Source organism: Loxodonta africana, chromosome 16, assembly GCF_030014295.1.
Source record: "Loxodonta africana isolate mLoxAfr1 chromosome 16, mLoxAfr1.hap2, whole genome shotgun sequence".
Lineage (NCBI taxonomy): Eukaryota > Metazoa > Chordata > Mammalia > Proboscidea > Elephantidae > Loxodonta > Loxodonta africana.
Window position 1 is genome coordinate 66,515,382 of NC_087357.1, and position 23,282 is coordinate 66,538,663.

The 23,282-nt window shown below is 38.8% G+C and overlaps 1 protein-coding gene across 4 annotated transcripts in view; it reads left to right on the forward strand.

The window, feature by feature from the left end:
• The window catches only part of TET1 (tet methylcytosine dioxygenase 1), a 122,695-nt gene that overhangs the window by 17,863 nt on the left and 81,550 nt on the right, over positions 1 to 23,282 (forward strand). For 2 of the 4 annotated variants that reach the window (XM_003409297.4, XM_010589176.3), the window contains exon 3: positions 13,638 to 13,691. In XM_003409297.4, the coding sequence (XP_003409345.2) occupies positions 13,638 to 13,691 (54 nt within the window). The other 2 variants (XM_064269648.1, XM_064269647.1) reach the window with 2 other exon arrangements.

Genomic DNA, 23,282 nt, shown 5'->3' on the forward strand with positions numbered 1-23,282 from the left:
ATGCTTCAGTTTCTTAGAATTTTTTCATATGACAGTGAACTTTTTTCTGTATAAATGTTGGTTCCCATTTCAGATTATTTACTTAAAATAGGGATCCATCTGGGTTTTCATTTCAAGCTAATATTATTAACATAGCCAAAATTTTTAGTATTTTGGTGGCCAGTTAAAGCCTAATGATTTCTAAATCTTTACCCCTTTTGGAAACCTAAAATCTGTGGTCCAAGTATTTTTTTGGAAAGTCGGATACATCTCTTTTCTTCCTAGAGGAGAAACTGTAGATTCTTTCTGTTACATTCTTTCTGGTAAACACCTCTTAATGCCCCCTCCAAGTTGGTGACTGAGCCAACATTACAGCAAATCTCCTAACTAGTGACTGGATGCTAGCCAGATCAGATTTGGTATTTAGTGTATTTTTAGCAATCATGGAGAAAACCTTTTTAAATTACTGATATTATATTAACACTTTAGTACTTCTAAACTTTCCATGTGTTTTTTTAGTTGCTAGACAAGAATTTGTAAGACTGATTTAATCCTAGTTTAAATGATCTTTCATTGAATCTTTAAGCTGATATTTCAGAAATAACTAAAAAATCTGGTTTGGCTTCAGTGGTCCATGACCCTATCTCCTCAAAATTATATGAAACATGTTTTTCCACCCTTTATATTGTGGTAAAAACACACAACAAAACATACACCAATCCGACAATTCTACATGTACAGTTCAGTGACATTCATGGCCTTCCTTTAAGTTGCACAACCAACCTCTCTATCCTTTTCCATATTATCTCACCACTGTTAACATAAACTGAATGTCCCCCTAAGCAAAACCTCCTTCCTCCCTCACTCCCAACGTATTGTTTTTGTATGATTTTTTTTCTGAAGAGATGATGGTCTATAGCTTTTAGATTTCAGAGACATTTAAGTCAGTCATGTTCCCTGCTCCCAACTCCCAAAAGAAAAACAGGTAAAAGAATCACACCACTCTTGAAAGAGACTTGGAGGTATACACTTGACAATTTTCCTATGGTTAAGGAAAAAATAGTTTCAATAAGAGTTTGGATATCCCCCATGTGGCTGTTAGTGTGAGAATGGATCTGCTTGTAACATGGAGATAGATCGGCCTACCAGTCAAGCAGGCATGCCAAGGGGAGCAGATATGATGTGTACAAAGAGTCTGGAAGAGTGCCTGCTACATAAAACCAGTTCCCCTTGAGTCAGTTCCCACTCATAGCGACCCCATATGTGTCAGAGTAGAGCCCCGCTCCACAGGATTTTCGGTGGCTGGTTTTTCAGAAGTAAATCGCCGGTCTTTTTCTGATGAGCTTCTGGGTGGACTTGAACCTACAACCTTTAAGTTAGCAGCCGGGCAGGTTAACCACTTGCACCACCCAGGAAATTTGACTGCTACATAGTAGGTGCTTAAATTTTGTAGTTGCTGCTATATCCTTGACGAGATTTGTGTATTTATTTCATTTTCACCTGTTTCCCTCTTGCTACTTGATTCATGATATTTAGAGGAAAGTAACTGAAGCACTATTTTTTTTTTTAACTGAAGTACTCAGAAATAGCCAGTCCACACCGTTTCTTAGTATCTGGGAAAGCATTTTTCCTGTTAGAGGATTAAGATGTATTATGAATGAATTGGTTTCACTGTTCCCATGTAACGCAGAATTATAGTTGTGGTTACCAGCAAGATGACTATGCCACAGTTATTTTCTTGTCCTTGTATAATGAGAGGGTTTTGGTGTTTCTGCTGTGTTCTAGACATTTACACTATTATGGCTTATTTTCATATCGTATTTCATATGCAACACCATTTTGTGGTGAGGTTTCTATTAAAGAGCAAAAGCAGGATCAAGGCGGGAGGAAGTGGGAGGACAAGACAGTGGAAGCCCACAGTTGATCCAAGCCATGGAATTTTGAATGGAGTGGATATAGTTTAGCTTTAGAGAGGAAAGTGGGTGTGTGTGCGTGTGTGCATGTGTGTTTCTCCTATACACTTGTGCACTTGTAGGGGTAAGTACCTTGTTTAGGAGTTAATGCAGAATTGCAGGAAGATTTGTCTTCTGGGCAACATAGAAATTAAATTGTTTTCTGCCTTCACCTAACCCCATTTTCTAGTTAACTATGAGATATTAAGACAAACAAGCAAAAATAAATACAACAAGGAAAACAAAATAGTGTTCAACTTTGCATCTTTTTTTAAAAGAACCAACAACCAGAAACTAACGTCTTCATTGCTAACTAGGTACATAAGATTTTATCAAAATTTAAACTTATTTGGCTTTGAAACAGAGGAAACTGTCAAAAGAAAAAACATTTATTAAGGACCTACTATGGGCCAGCCACCATACGGCATCAGGTTTTGGGTATGGGCCAGCCACTGTGATAAAATGCTTTATATCAATGTATTGAATGCTGACAGTAACCCATGAGATATAAGTATTAAAATTCACATTTTACAGACTAGGAAATTGAAATACACTTTTTTAAAAAAATTTTGTGCTTTAAGCAAAAGTTTACAAATCAAGTCAATCTCATAAAAAAATGTATATACACCTTGCTATATATTCCTAGTTGCTCTCCCTCTAATGAGACAGCACACTCCTTCCCTCCACTCCCTTTTTTGTGTCCATTCTGCCAGCTTCTGACCCCCTCTGCCCTCTCATCTCTCCTCCAGACAGGAGCAGCCCACATTGTCTCATGTGTCTACTTGATCTAAGAAGCTCACTCTTCACCAGTATCATTTTCTGTCTCATAGTCCAGTCCAATCCCTGCCTGAAAAGTTGGCTTTGGGATTGGTTCCTGTCTTGGGCTAACAGAAGGTCTGGGGACCATGGCCACTGGGGTCGTTCTAGTCTCAGTCAGACCATTAAGTCTGGTCTTTTTACAAGAATTTGGGGTCTGCACCCCACTGCTCACCTGCTTCCTCAGGGATTCTCTGTTGGTTCCCTGTCAGGGAAGTCATCACTCGTACCTGGGCACCATCTAGTTCTTCTGGTTTTAGGCTAATGTAGTCTCTGGTTTATGTGGCTCTGTCTCTTGGGCTCATAATTACCTTGTGTCTGTGGTGTTCTTTGGAAACCCTGGTGGCGTAGTGGTTAAGTGCTACGGATGCTAACCAAAGGGTTGGCAGTTTAAATCGGCCAGGCGTTCCTTGGAAACTCTGTGGGGCAGTTCTACTCTGTCCTATAGGGTTGCTATGAGCTGAAATTGACTCAACGGCGGCACTGGGTTTGGTTTTTTTTTTTTTTTTGGTTTTGGTATTCTTCATTCTCCTTTGCTCCAGGTGGGTTGAGACCAGTTGATGCATCTTAGATGGCCACTTGTTAGCATTTAAGACCCCAGGCACCACTCTCCAAAGTGGGATGCAGAATGTGAAACACACTTTTAAAAATCTGTTTAAAATTCCCCATTGCTAGGAAGTGATAGAACCTCTCTTTCAGCTATGATACAGCACAATTAAACAATCAATCTGTTCTTTAAAAAAATTTGCGTTAAATTCACATATCATAAAATTCATTCTTTTAAAGTACATAGTTCAGTGCTCTTTAGCATATTCACAATGTTATGCAATCATTGCCATCATCTAATTCCAGAATGTTTTCATCACCCCCAAAAGAAGCCTGTAGCATTAATCACTCCCCATTCCCTTCTCCTTCCAGCTCCTGACAACCACTAATCTACTTTCTGTCTCTATGGATTTGCCTATTCTAGACATTTGATGTAAATAGAATCATACAATATGTAGTCTTTTGTGACCGATTTTTTCACTTAAGGTTTTCAGGGTTCATCCATGTTATAACATGTATCAGTGGTTCATTTGTTTTTATGGCTGAATACTATCTCATTGTATGAATAAACCACATTTCATATGTCCATTCATTGATGAACATTTGGCTTGTTTTCGCTTTTTGGCTGTTGTGAGTAATCCTGCTATGAGCATTTGTGTACATGTTTTTGTGTGAATGTTTTTCAGTTCTCCTCAGTGAATACCTAGGAGTGGAATTTGTGTATCATGTTAACTCTGTGTTTAACTTTTTGAGGAACTAACAACCTGTTTTCCAAAGCAGCTTCATCATCTTGCATTCCCATCAGCAATGTATGAGGGTTCTTATTTCTTCGCATTCTCACCAATACTTGTTATTATCTGACTTTGATTTTAGCCATCTTTGTGGGCATGTAAAAAGAAGCCCTGGCTGCGCAGTGGTTAAACGCTAGGCTGTTAATCTAAAGGTTGGTGGTTCCAATGTAGCTGTCAGTTTTCATAAAGATTACAGCCTTGGAAAATCTATGGGGCAGTTCTACTCTGTCCTACAGGGTTACTATGGCAAATTTTTTTTTTTTTTTAAATGTGATGGCCAAGTGATATCTCATTGTAGTTTTGATTTACATTTCCCATGGACTTGGTAGCAAGTGGTTTGTTTGATTGGTTTGGCTTAATGAGTAAAGATGTTAACAATTTTTTCATGTGTTTATTGGTCATTTATATATCTTTGGAGAAATGTCTATTTGTGTCCTTTGCCTATTTTTGAATTGATTTGAATAGCTTTTTGCTGTTGAATATTAAGCCTGGTGGCAGAGTGGTTAAGAGCTATGGCTGCTAATCAAAAGGTCAACAGTTTGAATCCACCAGCTACTCCTTGGAAACCCTATGGGGCAGTTCTACTCTGCCCTATATAGGGTCACTGGCAACAGGTTTGGTTTTGGGATTATATATTTTAGATACTAGACCCTTATCATATACGATTTGCCCATATTTTCTCCCATTCTGTGTGTTGTCTTTTCACTTTTTTAAAACTTTCTATTGTATCTCACTGTTTTTTGTGTGTGTGTGTGCTTTAAATGAATTTACAGAACAAACTAGCTTCTCATTAAACATATTGTACACACATATTGTTTTGTGACATTGGTTGCCAACGCTGTAACATGTCAACACTCTCCCCTTTTCAACCTTGGGTTCTCTATTACCAGCTTTCCTGCCCCCTCCTGTCCTCTCGTCCTTGCCCCTGGGCTGGTGTGTCTGTTTAATCTAATTTTGTTTTAGGGCCTGTCAAATCTTTGGCTAAAGGGCAAGCCTCAGGAGTGACTACATTACTGAGCTAAAACAGTGACCAGGGGCCATACTCAGGGTTTATCTAGTCTCAGACCAGTAATGCAGGTTTGTTTGTTTTTGTGAGTTAGAGTTTTGTTCTACATTTTTCTCCAGCTTTGTCTGGGACCCTCAGTTGTGATCCTCCTCAGAGCAGTCAGTGGTGGTAGCCAGGCACCATCTAGTTGTGCTGGCCTCAGTCTGGTAGAGGTTGTAGTACTTGTGGTCTATTAATCCTTTGGACTAATCTTTTCCTTGTGTCATTGGTTTTCTTCATTCTCCTTTGCTCCAGATAGGGTGAGGCCAGTGGCCACTCACATGTCTTTTTACTTTCTTGCTAGTGTCTTTTGAAGGACAAAAGTTTTAAATTTTGATGAATCCATTTGATCTTTTTTTTCTTTGGTTGCTTGAGTGCAATCTTTTCTTTCCGTTTTGATTTTTGTCATCCCAGTAATGAGTGAACTTCATCTTTTACCATGTAGAAGCTTCAGTGGCTTGACTGAAATGATTAGGACTTTCCCCTCCTTCATTCTTCTCTGTATGCAGTGCCTAGCACATGGTAAGCAACAGACAAATACAGGTTGAATTGAATGATTACCATCATAAATGTATAACTACATAAATGTAGTGAACATTGTTTGATATCTGAAGGGGTTAATAACAACTCTCATGTATTGAGGGGAACCCTGGTGGCAGAGTGGTTAAGTGCTACGCCTGCTAACCAAAAGATCAGCAGTTCGAATCCACCAGGCGCTCCTTGGAAACTCCATGGGGCAATTCTACTCTGTCTTATAGGGTTGCTATGAGTCGGAATCAACTTGATGGCAATGGGTTTTTGGGTTTTCATGTATTGAATACAAGTGTGTGATACAGTATTAAGCATTGACATGTTCATTTTCTCACTTAACCCTTACAGCAATTCTATGAAGTGTGCATTCTTTTCCCTAATTTATAAAGGAAGGCACTGAGGCTTAGAGTAGCCAAGTAACTTGTCTAAGGCCACACAATTGGTCTGGGAGTAGAACCCATGACTTTGATGGCGTGTGCTCTTTTTAACCACTCTGTCTGTGAGCTAGAACAAGAAGCAAAAATATAAAGGACCTGGAGACTGGAGAGGAGTAGGGCCAAGTGGTGGGCTGGTTGATGTAGAGTCATGCTGAGGTTATTGTGTCTGTCTTTGAGATTTGTGAAACTGTAAAACAGATGTTGTGTTAGAATCTTATGGGATCATTTAGCAAAATATAAGTTTTTAAACATGAATAATTTTCCTATTTAGTGACAGTCTTATTTTTTCTGACTCATAGTGACAGTTGTGTTTATCTTTTGCTGTGATCGAACCATCAGGTGCCGTACTGCATGCTTTTCACATCTACTTTTGCACTCACCCCTAAGGTCATCAGTGTTCTTCATGGAGTCCAAAGGAGGTTAAGAGTCTTGCTCAAAACCCACAGTTACCAGCATCGTTGGGATTTGAATCCCACCAAGGATGGATAGTATTTCGATCTTGTATAAGGTAGTATTTGAAGGTAAATAGGCCGAGAAAGAAGAATAAATGCATTCTCTTCAAAACATTCAAGCCATTTTCTTTCATCACAAGCATGATTAGTAATGAAGAGAATTGTTGGTATGGTGATTCTTCACTCCGCTGAAAACCCATTTCATTTATTATAATGATTAGCAAAAGTAGCCCTATAAAAACATGGGTGTGTGTTCATAATGTTAGAGATTTAACCAAAGCATCAGTAAATGCAGCTTGACTTCTTCTCAAATGATGTGCTTGAAAGAAACAATGCTTTGGGTAAGGAAAATATCAATTCATAGTTTATATCCAGTAAGAACATCAAGAACCATTTATTTATTTTATTTTGAGCAACAAGAAATAATGTACCCATCGGATAAGTATTTGGAAGTCAGGTAAAGCAAACAGACTTTGAGAAAAAAACTGCTTTTTCTTAACTCATCATTAAGAGCAAGTATCCATGGAAACAACCATTGCAATCATTTGTGCTAAAACATTCATAATAAAGATAGACATTTTTTTTCCTTTTAAATCTGCACAGTCAACACAATTGTAAGCTTGAGCTCCATTCCTGTTGGCTTCTGAGGGGAAACTGTGCTGAAAATCACCTTTTTTTTTTTAAATTAAGGCACATATATCTCTTTCAACTCCACAAGGATCTCTAAAGGGTCTTACATTTCAAAATCTCAGAAAAACCCTCTTCAGACACAGAAATAGCAGCAAGTTAGAATAAATATCCCTAGGAGGAACGTCAAGAACCATTTATTTCGAGCAACAAGAGTTAACATGCCCATTAAATAACTATTCGGAAGATAAGAACATCAAACAGAATGGGGAAAAAAAACTGAATCATAGATATTCTATTATTATAAATATTATGGGATCAATGACAAGTTTTTTGTTTGTTTATTCTCCCTGAAAAACTCTTTTTTCTATACCTAAGTTAAGCTCTATGAAAGAGTTTTTCTACAGAGATTCACAGGCATTAAGCAGCGCCTCCAACGTAGCTGGTGTTCTTTGTTCAATTTCCGGAAAGAATGAAGAGCATCCCTTCTGAACATCAGAAGTATCTGAGGGTAACTCATTTCTAGGAAGACATATCTTGCTCAGAGATGATGTAAAATTTTAGTAAATGAGCTCAGAAACTAAAGAAGTCGATCTGTCCAGAATAAGCTGGTCCCATTTTACCATAAGCACCTTATGTACTCACATTCAGTTAGGAGGCTTGTTTTATACAAGGGTGTATTCTAGCTTCAAAACAATGGTTTTCAGATCTAGGATAAACCAGGTGCCTCCCCTTAGTTCTCCTTTTTGAAATGATGGCTGATATTTGCGATGATCAATTTAATACAAGTATCATTGTTGACTTTTTCAAGGACAATTATGGAAAATTGAAAGCTGGGACCCCCCTCAAAAAAAAAAAAAAATACAGAGTAACATTTCAAACAGAAATGGGGGAGAACTAAAGGTTGATGACATCTCCCCAGATGCATGCTCAGTGATCAGCCCTATTACTCAAGTGGTAGCATAGCTATCTGTATGCGTACCTCTCCCCTGTCCCCTTCACAGCCATATTGGAGTGTGGCTTTCAGTAACCACAGCGCTCCCAGCATCCTTGCACATGCTGTTACCTCCACCTGAGGCACATACCCTTCCTCCTTTCCTCTATGTTACCAACTCCTACCTACCCATCCTTAGGTTTCAATGGAAATGTCACTTCCTCTGGGAAACCTTCTCTGTGCCCTGCATAGATTCCCAGACTCAGCCCCATTCTATACTGCAACATGATTGATTGTGTCTCTTATGAGCTAGATGGTAAACTCTAGTAGGTAAGATTCCATCTTCCTTTGCATGCCCAGTACCATAGCTGCATATGGGAGGTACCCAACATTTATTAAATCATGTTAAGGCTTTCTGGTTATTAACTGGCAAGGGCCATTGTAGAAATGAATTAATAGCATTTAAAGGGTACATTTTTGGATGTGGGGGTGAGTCTTCTTAACATTGGTTCAAGAATTTTAAGAAGTTTGTTTTGGTTAAACTTGAAAGATCCCAAATCTGTTTTTCTCAGAGGGAAATTCTGTGTGTGTGTGTGTGCCAGAAATGCCTTGAGTGTCTCAGTGAAAACATAAATTTTTATGATTTTGCTATTAAGACTTGAGGAGATAATTAGATTACCCAAAAAGTAAGGGTACAGTGTTCTCTGGAGTCAGTTGCCTAGGAAGAATGATAGAGAAGGAGCCCAAAGGTACAGAAGTTCCTTTTGTTTAAAAAAATAAAAACCATTGAAAATAACGTTTCAAGGAGAATAAAATACACATGACTAGCAACAATAAGAAGTTAACTTCAATCTTATCATTGACTAAAGGAGAAACTTTTAAATAGGAGTTCCTTCTATGGTTTCTTTGTCTTTGACAAAAACTTATTGATGAGTTTATTGGATTTCTCTGTCCAAATTATGGATCTAGGTACTAATAGAGGGGAGGGAGTAGTTTTGCCAATTTCACGTTAGCACTAGGAAGAGCTGAGAAATTGGGGAGCGGTGACATTTCAGCCCCTTTAGTCTCTGGCATTGTCTGTGATTCTCCGATAGCAACTGTTGAAGATCTACCCATTGGTTCCTTAATTCTTGCCATTGAAGAACAGCTATTTTTACCAGCTCTAAGCAGGACTGTTGGAGTAAGTGGATGCCAGGTAGACTGGCCCCTTGGAGGGAAAAAGGGCTGCTGTACATAAGCCTGGAGTCCTGCTGGTACAGTGGTTAAGAGCTTGGCTGCTAACCAAAAGGTCGCAGTTCAAATCCACCAGCAGCTCCTTGGAAACCCTATGGGGCAGTTCCATGCCATGAGTTGGAATCAACTGGATGACAACTGGTTTGGTAGATAAGCCTCAGGAAAGAAGGCGGGGGGGGGTGGAGAGCCAGGTTGAGGACTGTGCTAGACAGACAGATCAGCCACCTACTCCCAGACTATTGCTCAACCCAACTAACCAGGAAAATTTTCCAACATCAGGCTTGCAGATTTCTGTGTGTCACAGGCAGTAAAACCAAACTAGCTTTAAAGTCTCCATCAGGATTGTGAAAATTGTGTAACATCCTTTTCTTATTCTTATAGATTGATAGTTTACAAAAGATGGATGGTGCTTGGAATTTCTTTACTCATATTACTGCAAATGCTGTAGCCCCCAAAAATATGCAAAAAGAAAAATACAGACCAATTTCATGGGAAAGGAGTGTGTGACAGATACTGGGAAGATGTTTTTCTTCAGAGGTGTCAATATTGAGGGAGGGGGAATTGTCCTTGAGATTAATTTGGATGAAGAGTCCTCGTATGCCACTGTTGTTGTCTTCACCTAGGCAGTGTTTGTAAAGTCTTGTTTCTCATGGATGCACAATTGCTTGTACTCAGAAAGAGAAGGAGAATTTTGACATTATTCATAAATTTAGCTCCCAGGGGACAAAGCATTTTTTTTTAAAGCATATTTTTAACATAACCATCTGCCCTATAGGGTCGCTATGAGTCGGAATCGACTCGACAGCACTGGGTCTAGGGTTTAACATAACCATGGTTTAAAGTAATAATCTTCTAGAAATCTGAGCTACTAATCTTTTATCCTAAAAATGAAGTGTGTGTTTTTTGAAGACATTTATTTTAAGGTTATTTTGGGGGATTTGCCAAATGTATGTCGTTAGGTGTTGAGAATGAATGAAAGTTGTGGAGAGAGCAGTGTGGATGGTTAGAACAGGGCTCAAGTCAAGTTCTAGCTCAGCCGTGTAACCTTCGTTAAGTAATTTTACCTCTTTCAGCCTGAGTTTTTCTATGAAATAGTTAGGCTGAATTTTCTCTAAGGTTCTTTTTAGTTCTGTAATCCTATGATTTTTAAGAGAAAAGATAAATTACATCTTGTAATATATGACAGAACTTAATACACTTGAGTTATTGCAAAATTAAATATCAGCTCATGTAATTTAATAGTCATGAGCCCTTGTGGGAAAAACAAATAGATTTAAGCAACAAAGGAAAGTTCTGAATAACTTTCTAAGCTGTCTTTCTTTCAACAGGATCTAATTGTATGTGCTTTACCCTAAATCATGAAAGAATGGGAATGGCTGTCTGATTCCAATTCCTCTGCTAGTAATTTCTGATTAGTCTCTCTGTCAAAACTTGCCGTCATCTAAGCCCTGAATTGAGACCATCAAACCTCTGAGTATAGGATTTTGAATCGATGGTCACAACCGATAGAGGTTATCGATCTGTAGTTTTGTGTCCAAACAAGCAGAGATCTTCCTGGTGTCCTCACGTTTGGATGTTGGAGACAACGTTAGCTCTGTGCACTTTCCTTAACCCTCACATCTAGCTGGGATGAGCTCACGCATTATTTAGTCATTAATTGTACACAACAGTGCACTCGGACCTTCAGCGTTTGCTTAGGTAGCCAAGCGTCCTGTTGTATGGTTTCCTGCTTATCCCATGCAATGAAAACTCCTGTCCACAAGCTTTAAAAAATGGACTTCTCACCACTGTGGATGCTCAGCATGCCTAACCCTCCGAATCAGATTTTATTTCCTTTTACTGAAGTAATCATCTGAATCACACAGGTAGTGAATTGATTGATATTAAACCATTACAGCCTAATATATTCATGGCCACTTAATTAAATATTCAGCAATCAATCTGGAAGAATGTTGATGCCTGTAAAAATTATATTCAAGTATGCAAAGGGTCACCATGAGTTGGAATCAACTCCATGGCACAATGGGTTTTGGGATGCAAAGTGGGCAATCTAATTAAAATGCAAAGGCACTTCTAAGGGCGAAAAGATTTTACACCCCTTTTCAGACCTTGTCATATTCAATCCTTTTTTTTTTTTTTTTTAACCTATTTCATGGTAGCTTCATTGCCCCCAGAGAGCCTTTTCTTGCTCCTTAGAGAAGGTGGGGGCTGACAAGTGTTTGAAGATGTGTTGGTGGATGTGGTCAGGTCAGAATCCATTGGTTTTGCTACAAGTGTTTTAGGAAGAGTTGAGAATACCACACCCAATAGATTGTTTTCTTAAATGAATTAAAAAAAAAAAAATTGGGGGACGGGGGAGGCGGGTGGGAGAGGGAGTTGAAAACTGGGAAAACAATGCATGTTTAACTTCCCCATCCAATAAGGAAAGCGTGCTTTTGTGGCAAACCGAAAGGCTAGGAATCAAGGGTGATGAAATGCAGGCCTTCCGGCCCTCACTCTGTTCCCAAATCCTCGTTGTGGGAATCTGTTCTGAATCCAACTGCAAGTGAAAAACTCATCTTTAGCCGAACAGCCAGGGAAGCCCTCCTGCCAATCCCCCAAGTGTGCTGCTGCACCTTTGGCCCTGGGAGGCTGGGGATGGAGCGGTCTTCTGGAGACGTGTGCAGCTGTCCGAGCGGCTGGGATGGAACTGTGACCAGCCTCTGCGCTGCATTTTGGCAGTGACCTTGAGACCAGCCAGCTCACCGCAGCTGCTCTTGTCCTCCCTCAGCTGCTGCTGTTGCAACGCCAGGGGGCCGGAGGGAGGGAGACTCCCCTGGCTCTGCCTTTCCCACTGGCCGTTAGATGCCAGCCCTGGTGCCCAGCTCTCCCAGTGCCTACCACCCGCTGGGTGTGGGGGCAGTCCAGGTGTGTGTGGGGTGGAGGCTTGTTCCAGCCCTGGCTCTAGTCCCGGTCCCTGGGAAGTCGGTGGCTCTGTCTGACCACCAGCCTGGTGCGCAGACCGGCTCCACATGGGACTTGCTTGGCAGCTCTGCAAAGAGGCTCAGTGACAGGTGACTATCTTGGGAGAGAGAAGAGCCAAAGGTCCTCTTTTTGTCCCAAAGGTGTGAGTCTGCCTTCTGGTAGGGCAGGGGTTTCTGTGGGGCGTAGTTATCAAAAATGCTCAGAGCCAGAGAGAAATCTCTTCTCTCCAGCCACTCCGAGTGGCCAGTATATTTTGAAAACTCCTCCTCCATTCCTTGTCCTCATCCTGTCCTTTTCCTTTAAAGTGGCTTTATTATTATTTTGTTTTATCCGCTTTTGTCATTGGACATTTATTGACAGAAATCAAATCGCTGTGCTCCTGGGCAAAGCGCCTGCTGCAAAGAGGTGTGGTTCCCGAAGAATGAGACACAGCCCAACAGCTGAGCCTACAGTGTCCTCACATAACCTCCCTGCCTTAAATATCGCCAATATTTAGCCTTGCCTTATAAAGTAAAAATGCACAATACCTTCCAGAGTTTAAGCAAGCCCAAATGCCCCCCTCGGCTCGCTTATATCTTCTGTACGTTGGAGGCAGAGCCGCGCACCCCTCCCCCCCGGCGCAGACCTGCCCTCGGAGCCTCCAAGAGGTTACTAATCAGGGAGACTCCGTCATCGATCCGATTGTGGGGACCTGGGGGATTTGTGTGCATTGTTTTTGCTGAAGCCTCCTATGATTTCGGCGCGACCAGATCCTCTGCAGCGAACTCCATGTCGCAGCTTGGGGCTGCCTGTGTCCTGTGGTGAGAGTGGAGCCGCACAGGAGATCCTTTGTCTAGGAAGGGCTAGGCAGAGAAGATCACTTTGGAGTTGCTAAGCTCTGCATTGCCATTGGCTGCACTCTTTGTGGGGCTGTTTTTGCAAAAGGCATGCCCAGCACGTCTACAGTGCTGGCAGGCCAGGGCTGCCTTTAAACACCATGATAATAATACCAAAAAGCAGTTTGCAGAACTGTTCCACTGTAGAGGCTTCCTCTGCAGAAGCAAGCAAGATGGCTACCTCGTGGGCTTCGCTGTGAAGAATGCAGAGGCTAATTAAGACAGACTTTAAGGGGAAAAAAGGGTATTTCCCTACTTCATCTTTCTGCAAGGCTTGTTTTCAGTGACTTTTGAAGTATACATTTTACATAAGCTCTTTCGTTGCTGCCTAGCAAACATGTTGATTATTTTAAATGGTATAAGTAGTTTTACAGTGAAATAGCCAAAAATTTAGGGGGGGTGGGAGCTATATTTTTCTTACACGGAGGCTCATTTTGCAATTTGATTTTTTTTAGGTTATAAAGGAAAACAAGAGGCCCCAGAGAGAAAAGAAGCCCAAAGTTTTAAAGGTAATCAGCTATTGATTAAATAATATTCAATTTTTTCCATCTCATATAGTATTTTGCTGTCACTTGGGGGTAAAATCTGGAGTACAGTGGATGTGAGTTTTCCCAGATTTTCAGCTGATAAATGGATTTTCACTCAACTAAAGTGTTTTTGCTTTTTTTTTTTTTTATGTCCTGGATAATGTACATATCAGCATCCTTTATTTTCAACTCCACACAAGTCTGCGGAAGGAAAAGTTCATATGCAAAGTGCTGGGAATAAAATTTGTTTTTCTTTGTAGTATCAGCATTTGTGGTGCTGGCACCAGAGTGTAAACTTAAGGTCTTCAGGAGAAAGGCACTGTTTGAAGTTGACAGCTATGATCCATTGTGATCTTAATAGACCTTCTATTAGATACTATTTTAAAATGTGTTTTTTTTTTTTTTTTTGTAGAGAAAAAGGTCCTTAGAGCTTTCAGATCCACTTAAAATGTGTAAGCCAGTGAGATCGTACAGTCAAATTATAATTACCAAATCCCTAGTTCTCCATATATCATCTTTAGTTTTGGCATTCCTAGAGCTGTAGGGATATGTATGTTTTCTTTATTTTCAGTAATTTGCCTAATGAGTATTTAGTAGTAACCTAATTCAGTCATAAGCCAGCAATCTGTATTATGAGCTTCATACAGTATTTAGAAGGGTTAATTTACAAGCACATGGCATCACTGAAAGTTCAAGGCTAGCTTTAGTCCAGCAAATAGGTGCTTATGTGTTAAAGGCTTCAAGTGGTAGATTACTATTGTAAATGTAAGCAACCTGAGCAAGCAATCTTTTTGATTTGTTTTAAGCAATAAAAAGCATACATATTAAGCAATAAAGCCACAGGTCCTTAAAATTATACTGTGTCTATTTACTTTAAAATATACATCTAATCATAGCTTTTCCTTGGCATATAAAGTTGTAGTCCTCAAAGAGGAACAACATGTTGAACTATAGATGTGGTAAAATTTTTACCTCATTTGTTTCTCCACTTGTGTAACTTGAAAATGTTATTGACATGGAGAACCAGACCTTGCATTGCTCTCTAATTTATCTGACCACCTCCAGTTTCTGTTTCCTGTGTGGGCACAGCATTGTCATGTACATTTCCCATCTACCAGCAAGAATTTATTTAATATTTACCTCACAGTCAACAATGGGCTAGGCACTGTGCAATGAATGAAGTTGCTTGGCACAGATTCATCCTGGGCCTGAACAAATAGACTAGTGGTTATTTCAAGGTCAATTAAACTCTTTTCTGTTTTTCTTCTGCATATTAATCCACCCACCTCCTTTTACATGCTCCCTGTCCCTCCTCCAATGATAGAACTTTATCATTAAAAACTTGACTTGTATTTCTTAATGTCTTCCTATACTTTCTATGTTGGGTATATTCATCTTAGGCAATTTGCACCTTAAATTCTTCTAGTGAGAAATATTTTTTGTCCTGCTGTTATGACTAGGTATTATGGTAGACTATATAGGGAAACTAATATAGATTAAACCTGGTAGCTAACGTTTCACCCACCTTTGCTAAGAAGTGGAATTGGGCTTTAGGGGTACCGTTTAATTCTGTTTACTTTGTTAGTCTGTCAGTCTGTCACCTGAAACAAATTTCAGAAGTAAATATATGGTGTTGCTTTTTGAAATCAGGGCAGTAGACTCACTTTTTTTTTTTCTTTTCCCTTAAATATGTGTGGGTGGCCAGATTTCATCTGTTCCACAGCAAGCAGGATTGAATTGTTGCCGCCTTTCCTCTGGAGTTAGTGATTGTTGAACAAGAGTAAAAACATGCTCTAGGAGGAAAATAAATAAATAAAAAAAAAATTTCCCCAATGTTGGCATTTAAGATGTTTTCTTTAAATTTTCTGTTAGACATAATTTTTTTTTTTTTTTTGCTCTTGTCCAATAAAAACTTTGTTTCTCTGCTCCAAAGTAGAAATGCTGAAAACGTTTTAGATTTCAGCTTGAGATGTAAAAAGTGTAGCTAAAACAAATGTAAACTACTATATAATGCTAAAGGAGATGTTGAGAAAACTAAGCACAGTATGCATTTGGGGAGAGAAGGTAGGTAAAGAGTAGAACTTTTGATTTGAGGTTTTATGGGTGATGACTTAAACATTTCAGATGGCTGCTACCAGGGGATCAGTGATGGGAATCCCACAGGTTATAACTTGGTCTCCTTTCACAATACCTTTGACTCTGACCTCTCAGCTCTTCAAATCTCCTGGGTCCCTTGCTCTTTGCCAGGTTAAAAGCTCCAGGTATCCTGTGGTAACTGAACACTGAATCCCATTTGTGGGGCTGAAGTCTCTGGTATGTCTCATACCTCTCCTCTTTCAAAACAAAACAAAACCTCTATCTATATTCATCCTATTGTAATTCAGATTTTATAACTATAAATAGTGATCTCAAATCTCTGACTAGAGTCTTCCCCTAGCTGAAATGACAGTCTCTGTCCAAAGCATTCTAATGGCCAAGATGGGTATCAAATGACTGTGGTGGTGGAGCGGTGATGCTCAGCACCAGCTCCTGCCCACCACTGGTACTAGAGAACCAGCTTCCTGCTAAAGTTCTGTTGATACCCACCACTCTCACATAGAGACAGCAGCTTATTAGCTATGCTATAATGGTTTCCTTGACTTTTGACTAAGGTAAGGTGTGAACATTCATAGGGTGAAAACTTGGTTTGAAATCAGCTATCTGAATATGTAAAAATGGTTTAATTTCAAGTCTTATTTAATGAACTTGGCTTTCAGAGTGACACAGTTTCAAACTGTTCTTGGTAGAAAACATTTATGTAAATAAGATTCCTTGGAGAGAGTCAACATTATTTTAAGTAGGTTGTCAGTTAAGAGTCCCTGTAGAAAATCAGATAGCACAGTCAATTGGGGTTATTGAGAAGAATTTAATAAAGGGATTATTTTGAAAGATGTGGCCAAGGAGGAAAAGCAATTTGGGATGATGAAGTATCTCAGGGCTAGCATCTGCAGAAACATGTCACCACTGCTAGGCCTGAAGGGCCAAGGTGGTCAGAACCCACGCAGAACAGTTGTAGCTGAATAAAGGGAGCAAGAGGCTTTTGTTTTAGCTGTGGTAGAGGGATGCTTCACCAGGGAAAAAGTCACAAGCAGGGAGAGATAAATATCCTGCACTCCAGTCTTCTACTGCTTTCATTGGCTGTTGATCCCAATTGAAAGCCAGAGGGAAAAGGACCCTACTGATGAAATACATCCAGGTCAGCCTCCTGGGGCATGTAAGAGGGTAAAGAGGGTAGGGTGTGGACCTAAAGGGGCAAACAACAATGTCAGCATTGGTAGTAACTGTAGTGGCAGTATGATAGGGTCAAAAGTAGTGTTAGAACCATGGTTCTATAAGATGGTAACATTAGGGAAGGCTGCCTGACGGGTACATAAGAACCGTTTAATTTGCAATTCATCTATGTATTTAAAGTCATTTCAAAATGAAAACTGTGGGCATCCCTGAGAGGGGACTACAGTTATATATTTTGTAAGCAGATACTCTTTCTTGGCAGGTAAAAGACATTTTCTGGCAATTTGGTGATAAAGTATCATCAGAGTAGTACTTGGAACAACTGGGTGAACAAATAGAAATGTCAGTGGATATTAAACTGGGAATCCTAGAGATAATGATTTAGAAAAAAGAAAGAAAGAAAGAAACTAAGTGATCTTCCTGCTAGGCTCTGCACTGGCAACATTGGTCTTCACTGTTTCCTTCCTTCCTTGATGATGCTGATAAAGGAGAAGTGGTGGGAGGCGGGGCATAATACATATATCTTTCCAAGAGAGGATAGGACACTTGCATATGGTTATGCTTACATGTGTTCTTGAAACATGTTCTAAAAGGAGAATCAAATAAAAAATGAATCACATTCTTACATGGTCTTGACTTGCATGACATACTGACATTTAAAATACTTAGTACCATTGCCTGGCATAATAGATGCTCTATGAGTATTCATTCCTGAACAGTATCCATCCGTATCTACATCTGTCTATCATGTGTGAGTGCTGGGGCTCCAATGGTAGACAAGACCAATCTGCTTTCTGTTCTCAAGGAACTTAGGAACTTAAATGCTGCAGTGGAAAGGCAGGCAAAAAGAGATTAATACATTACAAATTGTGGTAAATGTTTTGAAGGAAATAAAAAGTATAAAGTGCTGAGATAGGAGAAAATACCATCTAGGGAAATTCACTTAATATCTTTGAGACTTATTTTCTTAATCTGTAAATTGCTGTTACATTATAATATATACTAGTGCTGATTTAAAAGTACCAAATGAGATACAATTGAGTTACCTTATTGATTTTTAACATTCATTAAGCTACAAGAAATGAAAGATAACAGAGTTGCTAAAGACTTTTCTCTGTACACTTATCTATAACTTTGTTTCACTTAGTAAAAGAAATTATTGGTACAATGATAAAGTTTTCTTAACTCTGGTTATAATGTAACATCCTATGACTTAGAGAAACAAGTTGCAAATTTAAGTGCTTAGATCAAATGCTGAGCTTGATAGTTGTTCAGGGAGAGAGAGTTCTTCATAATCCCAGGCAACTGGTCCTAGCCTTGTTGATATAACGGGCCAGTCAGGGGAAAAGTGGGGGTGGATATGAGCGTATCCAAAAGAGAATGTAAGCTTTAACAAAACCACGTAAGTTGAAAAACAAACAACTATATCAATTAGAAGAAGGTAATCTCAGAATACAGGACAATTATGTAAATATAACACTCCAGTATTATAATTTAACACATTGTCCTTATTTTTCTCATTATGCCATAAACCGGCAAAAACTGTCAAAAGCATGTGCTCATCCGCTAGTGTTTATTCACACAATCAAAGGCACACATGGGCTCCTGGTTTGCACACCCAGAAGTTGTAACACAGCATTTTGCCCAGACACGATCACACTGATTTCAAGGCTGGGTTCTCACTAAGCCAGCTCATATGCAGCCATTCATTTATCACTGAAGCACTCACATTTCCAGCGACTCGTCAATTCTGTGATTTATGGGAGTGATCCCGATCAGAGTGAATAAAAGCCAAATGGGGTTGGAGGAGTTTGAGGAAAATTTCATTCAGGCTTTAAAAGGAAAAAAAAAAAAAAAATCTGTTGAATTCTTCCTAGTCCATGAAAGAACATATGCCAAGTGTCTTGAATAGTACTTATGTTCATGTGATACTGTGCTTGTGTTCTGGTAGTGCTGGGTTCATATGGAGCATTTTCTGAAGTCTAGTGCCCTTGTATAGCTCTCAGTATACTGACCTAGACTGTATTCTCAAGAGTCAGGTGAAAAGAGCCAAGTAATACTGGTTAATGGATTTGAATTTTTATTAAAATATTTAGTATTCATCTTAATTCATTTTCAAATTATGATTAATTTAAATAATGGAAAAATTAATAATTTAATGCCTTTTTGTGCCTAAAAGATGTCATTTATTTTTGTTTTTTAAGATTTGATGCCAAGATTTGCCCACCACAGTGGCCTATGCAATTGAATGAAGACAACACTGTCTTAAAAAAAAAACCTGTTCTCATGCTTTATAATTTTAACTACTGAGTAACTCTTTAGTCTTTTTTGAACTAAAATCAGGACTTTCTGCATGTGGATTTTTTTTTTTTAAGGAAAAGAGATGCTAGAGTTTTACCATCTATGTTTAAAATTTAGTGGTGTCATGCGAATTTGATAAAAACATAGGCTCTATCATAGTTCTAGGAATACAGATATTAAATAATAAACCTACTTTAGGGGAACCAGTTATTTTAAATAACTAAGTTAATTTTTTAAAGTTAATTTAGGTATTAAATATTATATTTTATATATTTATATGTCTATATGATATTTATGGTATACACATATACACAAAATCATAGGATTATTATAGAATTGAATGAGTTATTTAATACATCTAAAGTGCTTAGAACAGCTTGGCACATAGTCTCTCAAAAAGTGATATTATTATAGTTGAAAGTATAATCTATGTTACCAGAAATGCTAAATGAACCTTTCATAAAATGTGTATTCTTTTCATAGCAGTATATTCACTTACCTGCCTTATTTGAAAAATAGAAATCTATGTTCCAAAATACCTTTTCTTTCCTTTCTAAAATGTCACTTCTGTTTCTATTAATTTGTCATAGGGAGTATCACAAATAAGACTTTAAACCTGAAAATATTAAATTTCACTTCCCCTTTTATTTATAAAGGACTTCTTTATAGACTAAAATATTCTATAACAAAGACTAGAATATCATCGATATGAAACATAATCTCACAGGTGATGGTTATTGGAATCCTAGAACTCAGAAGCAAGGATTAAAGTAGACTGGGATGAAACAGGCTACAAGACACAGGGATTCTTACAAGTTATACATAACATAACATAAAGATACATCTTTAGCATAATTTCTTCCAGGTAAGAATCACATCATGAAGTTTTCATTAAGTGTGTGTGTGTGTGTATATATATCTTCAATATTTGCAGGCATTTTTCCTCTGTTTTAAGAAACAAAAAATGTTTTTATCTAATATTTTGTATATTCAGTATATTTTAGGAAAGGGGAAAAATTTACTAATAACTGTGTATTCCCATTCTCAGAAAAAGTTTGAATTTTAGACATAAGTTCCCTAGAGTTTTCAGAGCATTTAAATGTTGACATTTAATTTTTATTATTTTTTAATTAAAATATAGCCACACTACACTTTAATTTTCTTATTTGAGCTGTGTGTCTCCTTATGGTATCAGCAGCACCCATGGAAAAGGAGCATGATCTTTACAGTCAGACTGTACTGGGTTTTAAGCCCTGTTCTTCTACTTGCTAGCTGTGTGACCCAGAAAAATTTAATTGAACTCACTGAGACCTACTTTCATTATCTGTAAAATGGTAACAATAACTTATCCATGGGTTTCTTTGGTATTCTATAATTTATAACTTACTGAATTTATCCATACATAAACCCATTGTCATTGAGTCAGCTCTGACTCATACTGACCCTATAGGAGAGAGTAGAACTGCTCCATGGGGTTTCCCAGGAGCAGTTGGTGGATTCCAACTGGTGACCTTTTGGTTAGCAGCCAAGCTCTTAACCATTGCACCACCAGGGCTCCATCCTGTAAATGTTGTTGTTAGGTGTTCTGACTCATAGTGACCCTCTGTACAACACAACAAAACACTGCCCAGTCCTGCACCACCTTCATGATCACTCTTATGCTTGAGCCCATTGTTGCAGTCACTGTGTCAGTCCATCTCATTGAAGGTCTTCCTCTTTTTTGCTGACCCTCCACTTTACCAAGCATGACCCCATATATAAAAATAGTGAATATTTAATCAATGGCAGCTATCATCATCATTATTGTTTTTGTTATAGCTGTTACTATAAAAACTTTTGTAGAATACTAACATGCTTAGATCTTGAGTTTTTAAAAAAAAATTATTCCTTTTACGAGATTTTAACCCCTTTGAGAGCAGAGTACCATTCACCTCTGTTTTTCTCCATTGTGTATAACATAGCTTGTGCTCACAACTCACTATTTATCAATTTAATGAATGATTGAATTAATGAATACCATGACCTAACTTAAGTCAATTAGGTCTGAGCTGTAGAAGTTACTATAATGACATCTGGGTATGTAAAAGAAATTGTGTTTTCTCAAATCATCAGGCCAGCCTGCACAGTCTTTGTCATGAGCTGCTATGGAAATCAGGATACATTTCTAATGCATTTATTTTACATTTCATTAACTTTTTAAAATCTTATAGTGGTAAAATATATATAACACAAATTTGGCCATTTTAACCATTTTCAAGTGTACAATTCAGTGACGATTACATTCACCATGTTGTACAAGCATCACCACTATCTCCATTAATTTTTCCCTCTTTTTATTAAAAAAAAAATCAAACCTATAGAAAAGTTGAAAGAGTAGTACACTGAACATCATTTTTTAAAAAATAATTTTTATTGTGCTTTAAGTGAACGTTTACAAATCAAGTCAGTCTGTCACATATAAACTTACATACACCTTACTCCCATTTACTCTCCCACTAGTGAGTCAGCCCACTCCCTCCTTCCAGTCTTTCCTTTCGTGACCTTTTTGCCAGTTTCTAACCCTCTCTACCCTCCCATCTCCCCTCCAGACAGGAGATGCCAACAGAGCCTCAAGTGTCCACCTGATGCAAGTAGCTCACTCTTTATCAGGATCTCTCACCAACCCATTGTCCAGTCCGTTCCATGTCTGATGAGTTGTCTTCGGGAATGGTTCCGGTCCTTGGCCAACAGAAGGTTTGGGGACCATGACTGCCAGGATTCTTCTAGTCTCAGTCAGACCATTAAGTCTGGTCTTTTTATGAGAATCTGGGGTCTGCATCCCACTGTTCTCCCACTCCCTCAGGAGTTCTCTGTTGTGTTCCCTGTCAGGGCAGTCATCGGTTGTGGCCGGGCACCATCTAGTTCTTCTGGTCTCAGGATGATGTAAGTCTCTAGTTTGTGTGGCCTCTAGTTCATTGGGCTCATAGTTATCGTGTGACCTTGGTGTTCTTCATTATCCTTTGATCCAGGTGGGTTGAGACCAATTGATCCATCTTAGATGGCCGCTTGTTAGCATTTAAAACCCCAGATGCCACACTTCAAAGTGGGATGCAGAATGTTTTCTTAATGGAATTTATTTTGCCAATTGACTTAGAAGTCCCCTTAAGCCATAGTCTCCAAACCCCCGCCCTTCGAAGCATTCAGTTTATCCTGGAAACTTCTTTGCTTTTGGTCCAGTCCAGTCGAGCTGACCTTCCCTGTATTGAGTATTGTCCTTCCCTTCACCTAAAGTAGTTCTTATCTACTATCTAATCAGTAAATAACCCTCTCCCACCCTCCCTCCCTCCCCCCTCTCCTAACCACAAAAGAATGTGTTCTTCTCAGTTTGTACTATTTCTCAAGATCTTGTAATAGTGGTCTTATACAATATTTGTCCTTTTGCATCTGACTACTTTCACTCAGCATAATGCCTTCCAGGTTCCTCCATGTTATGAAATGTTTCACAGATCCGTCACTGTTCTTTATTGATGCGTAGTATTCCATTGTGTGAATATACCATAATTTATTTACCCATTCATCCGTTGATGGACACCTTGGTTGCTTCCAGCTTTTTGCTATTGTAAACAGTGCTGCAATAAACATGGGTGTGCATATATCTGTTCGTGTAAAGGCTCTTATTTCTCTAGGGTATATTCCGAGGAGTGGGATTTCCAGGTTGTATGGTAGTTCTATTTCTAACTTTTAAAGAAAATGCCAGATAGATTTCCAAAGCGGTTGTACCATTTTACATTCCCACCAGCAGTGTATAAGAGTTCCAATCTCTCCGCAGCCTCTCCAACATTTATTATTTTGTGTTTTTTGGATTAATGCCAGCCTTGTTGGAGTGAGATGGAATCTCATCGTAGTTTTAATTTGCATTTCTCTAATGGCTAATGATCAAGAGCATTTTCTCATGTATCTGTTAGCTGCCTGAATATCTTCTTTAGTGAAGTGCGTGTTCATATCCTTTGCCACTTTTTGATT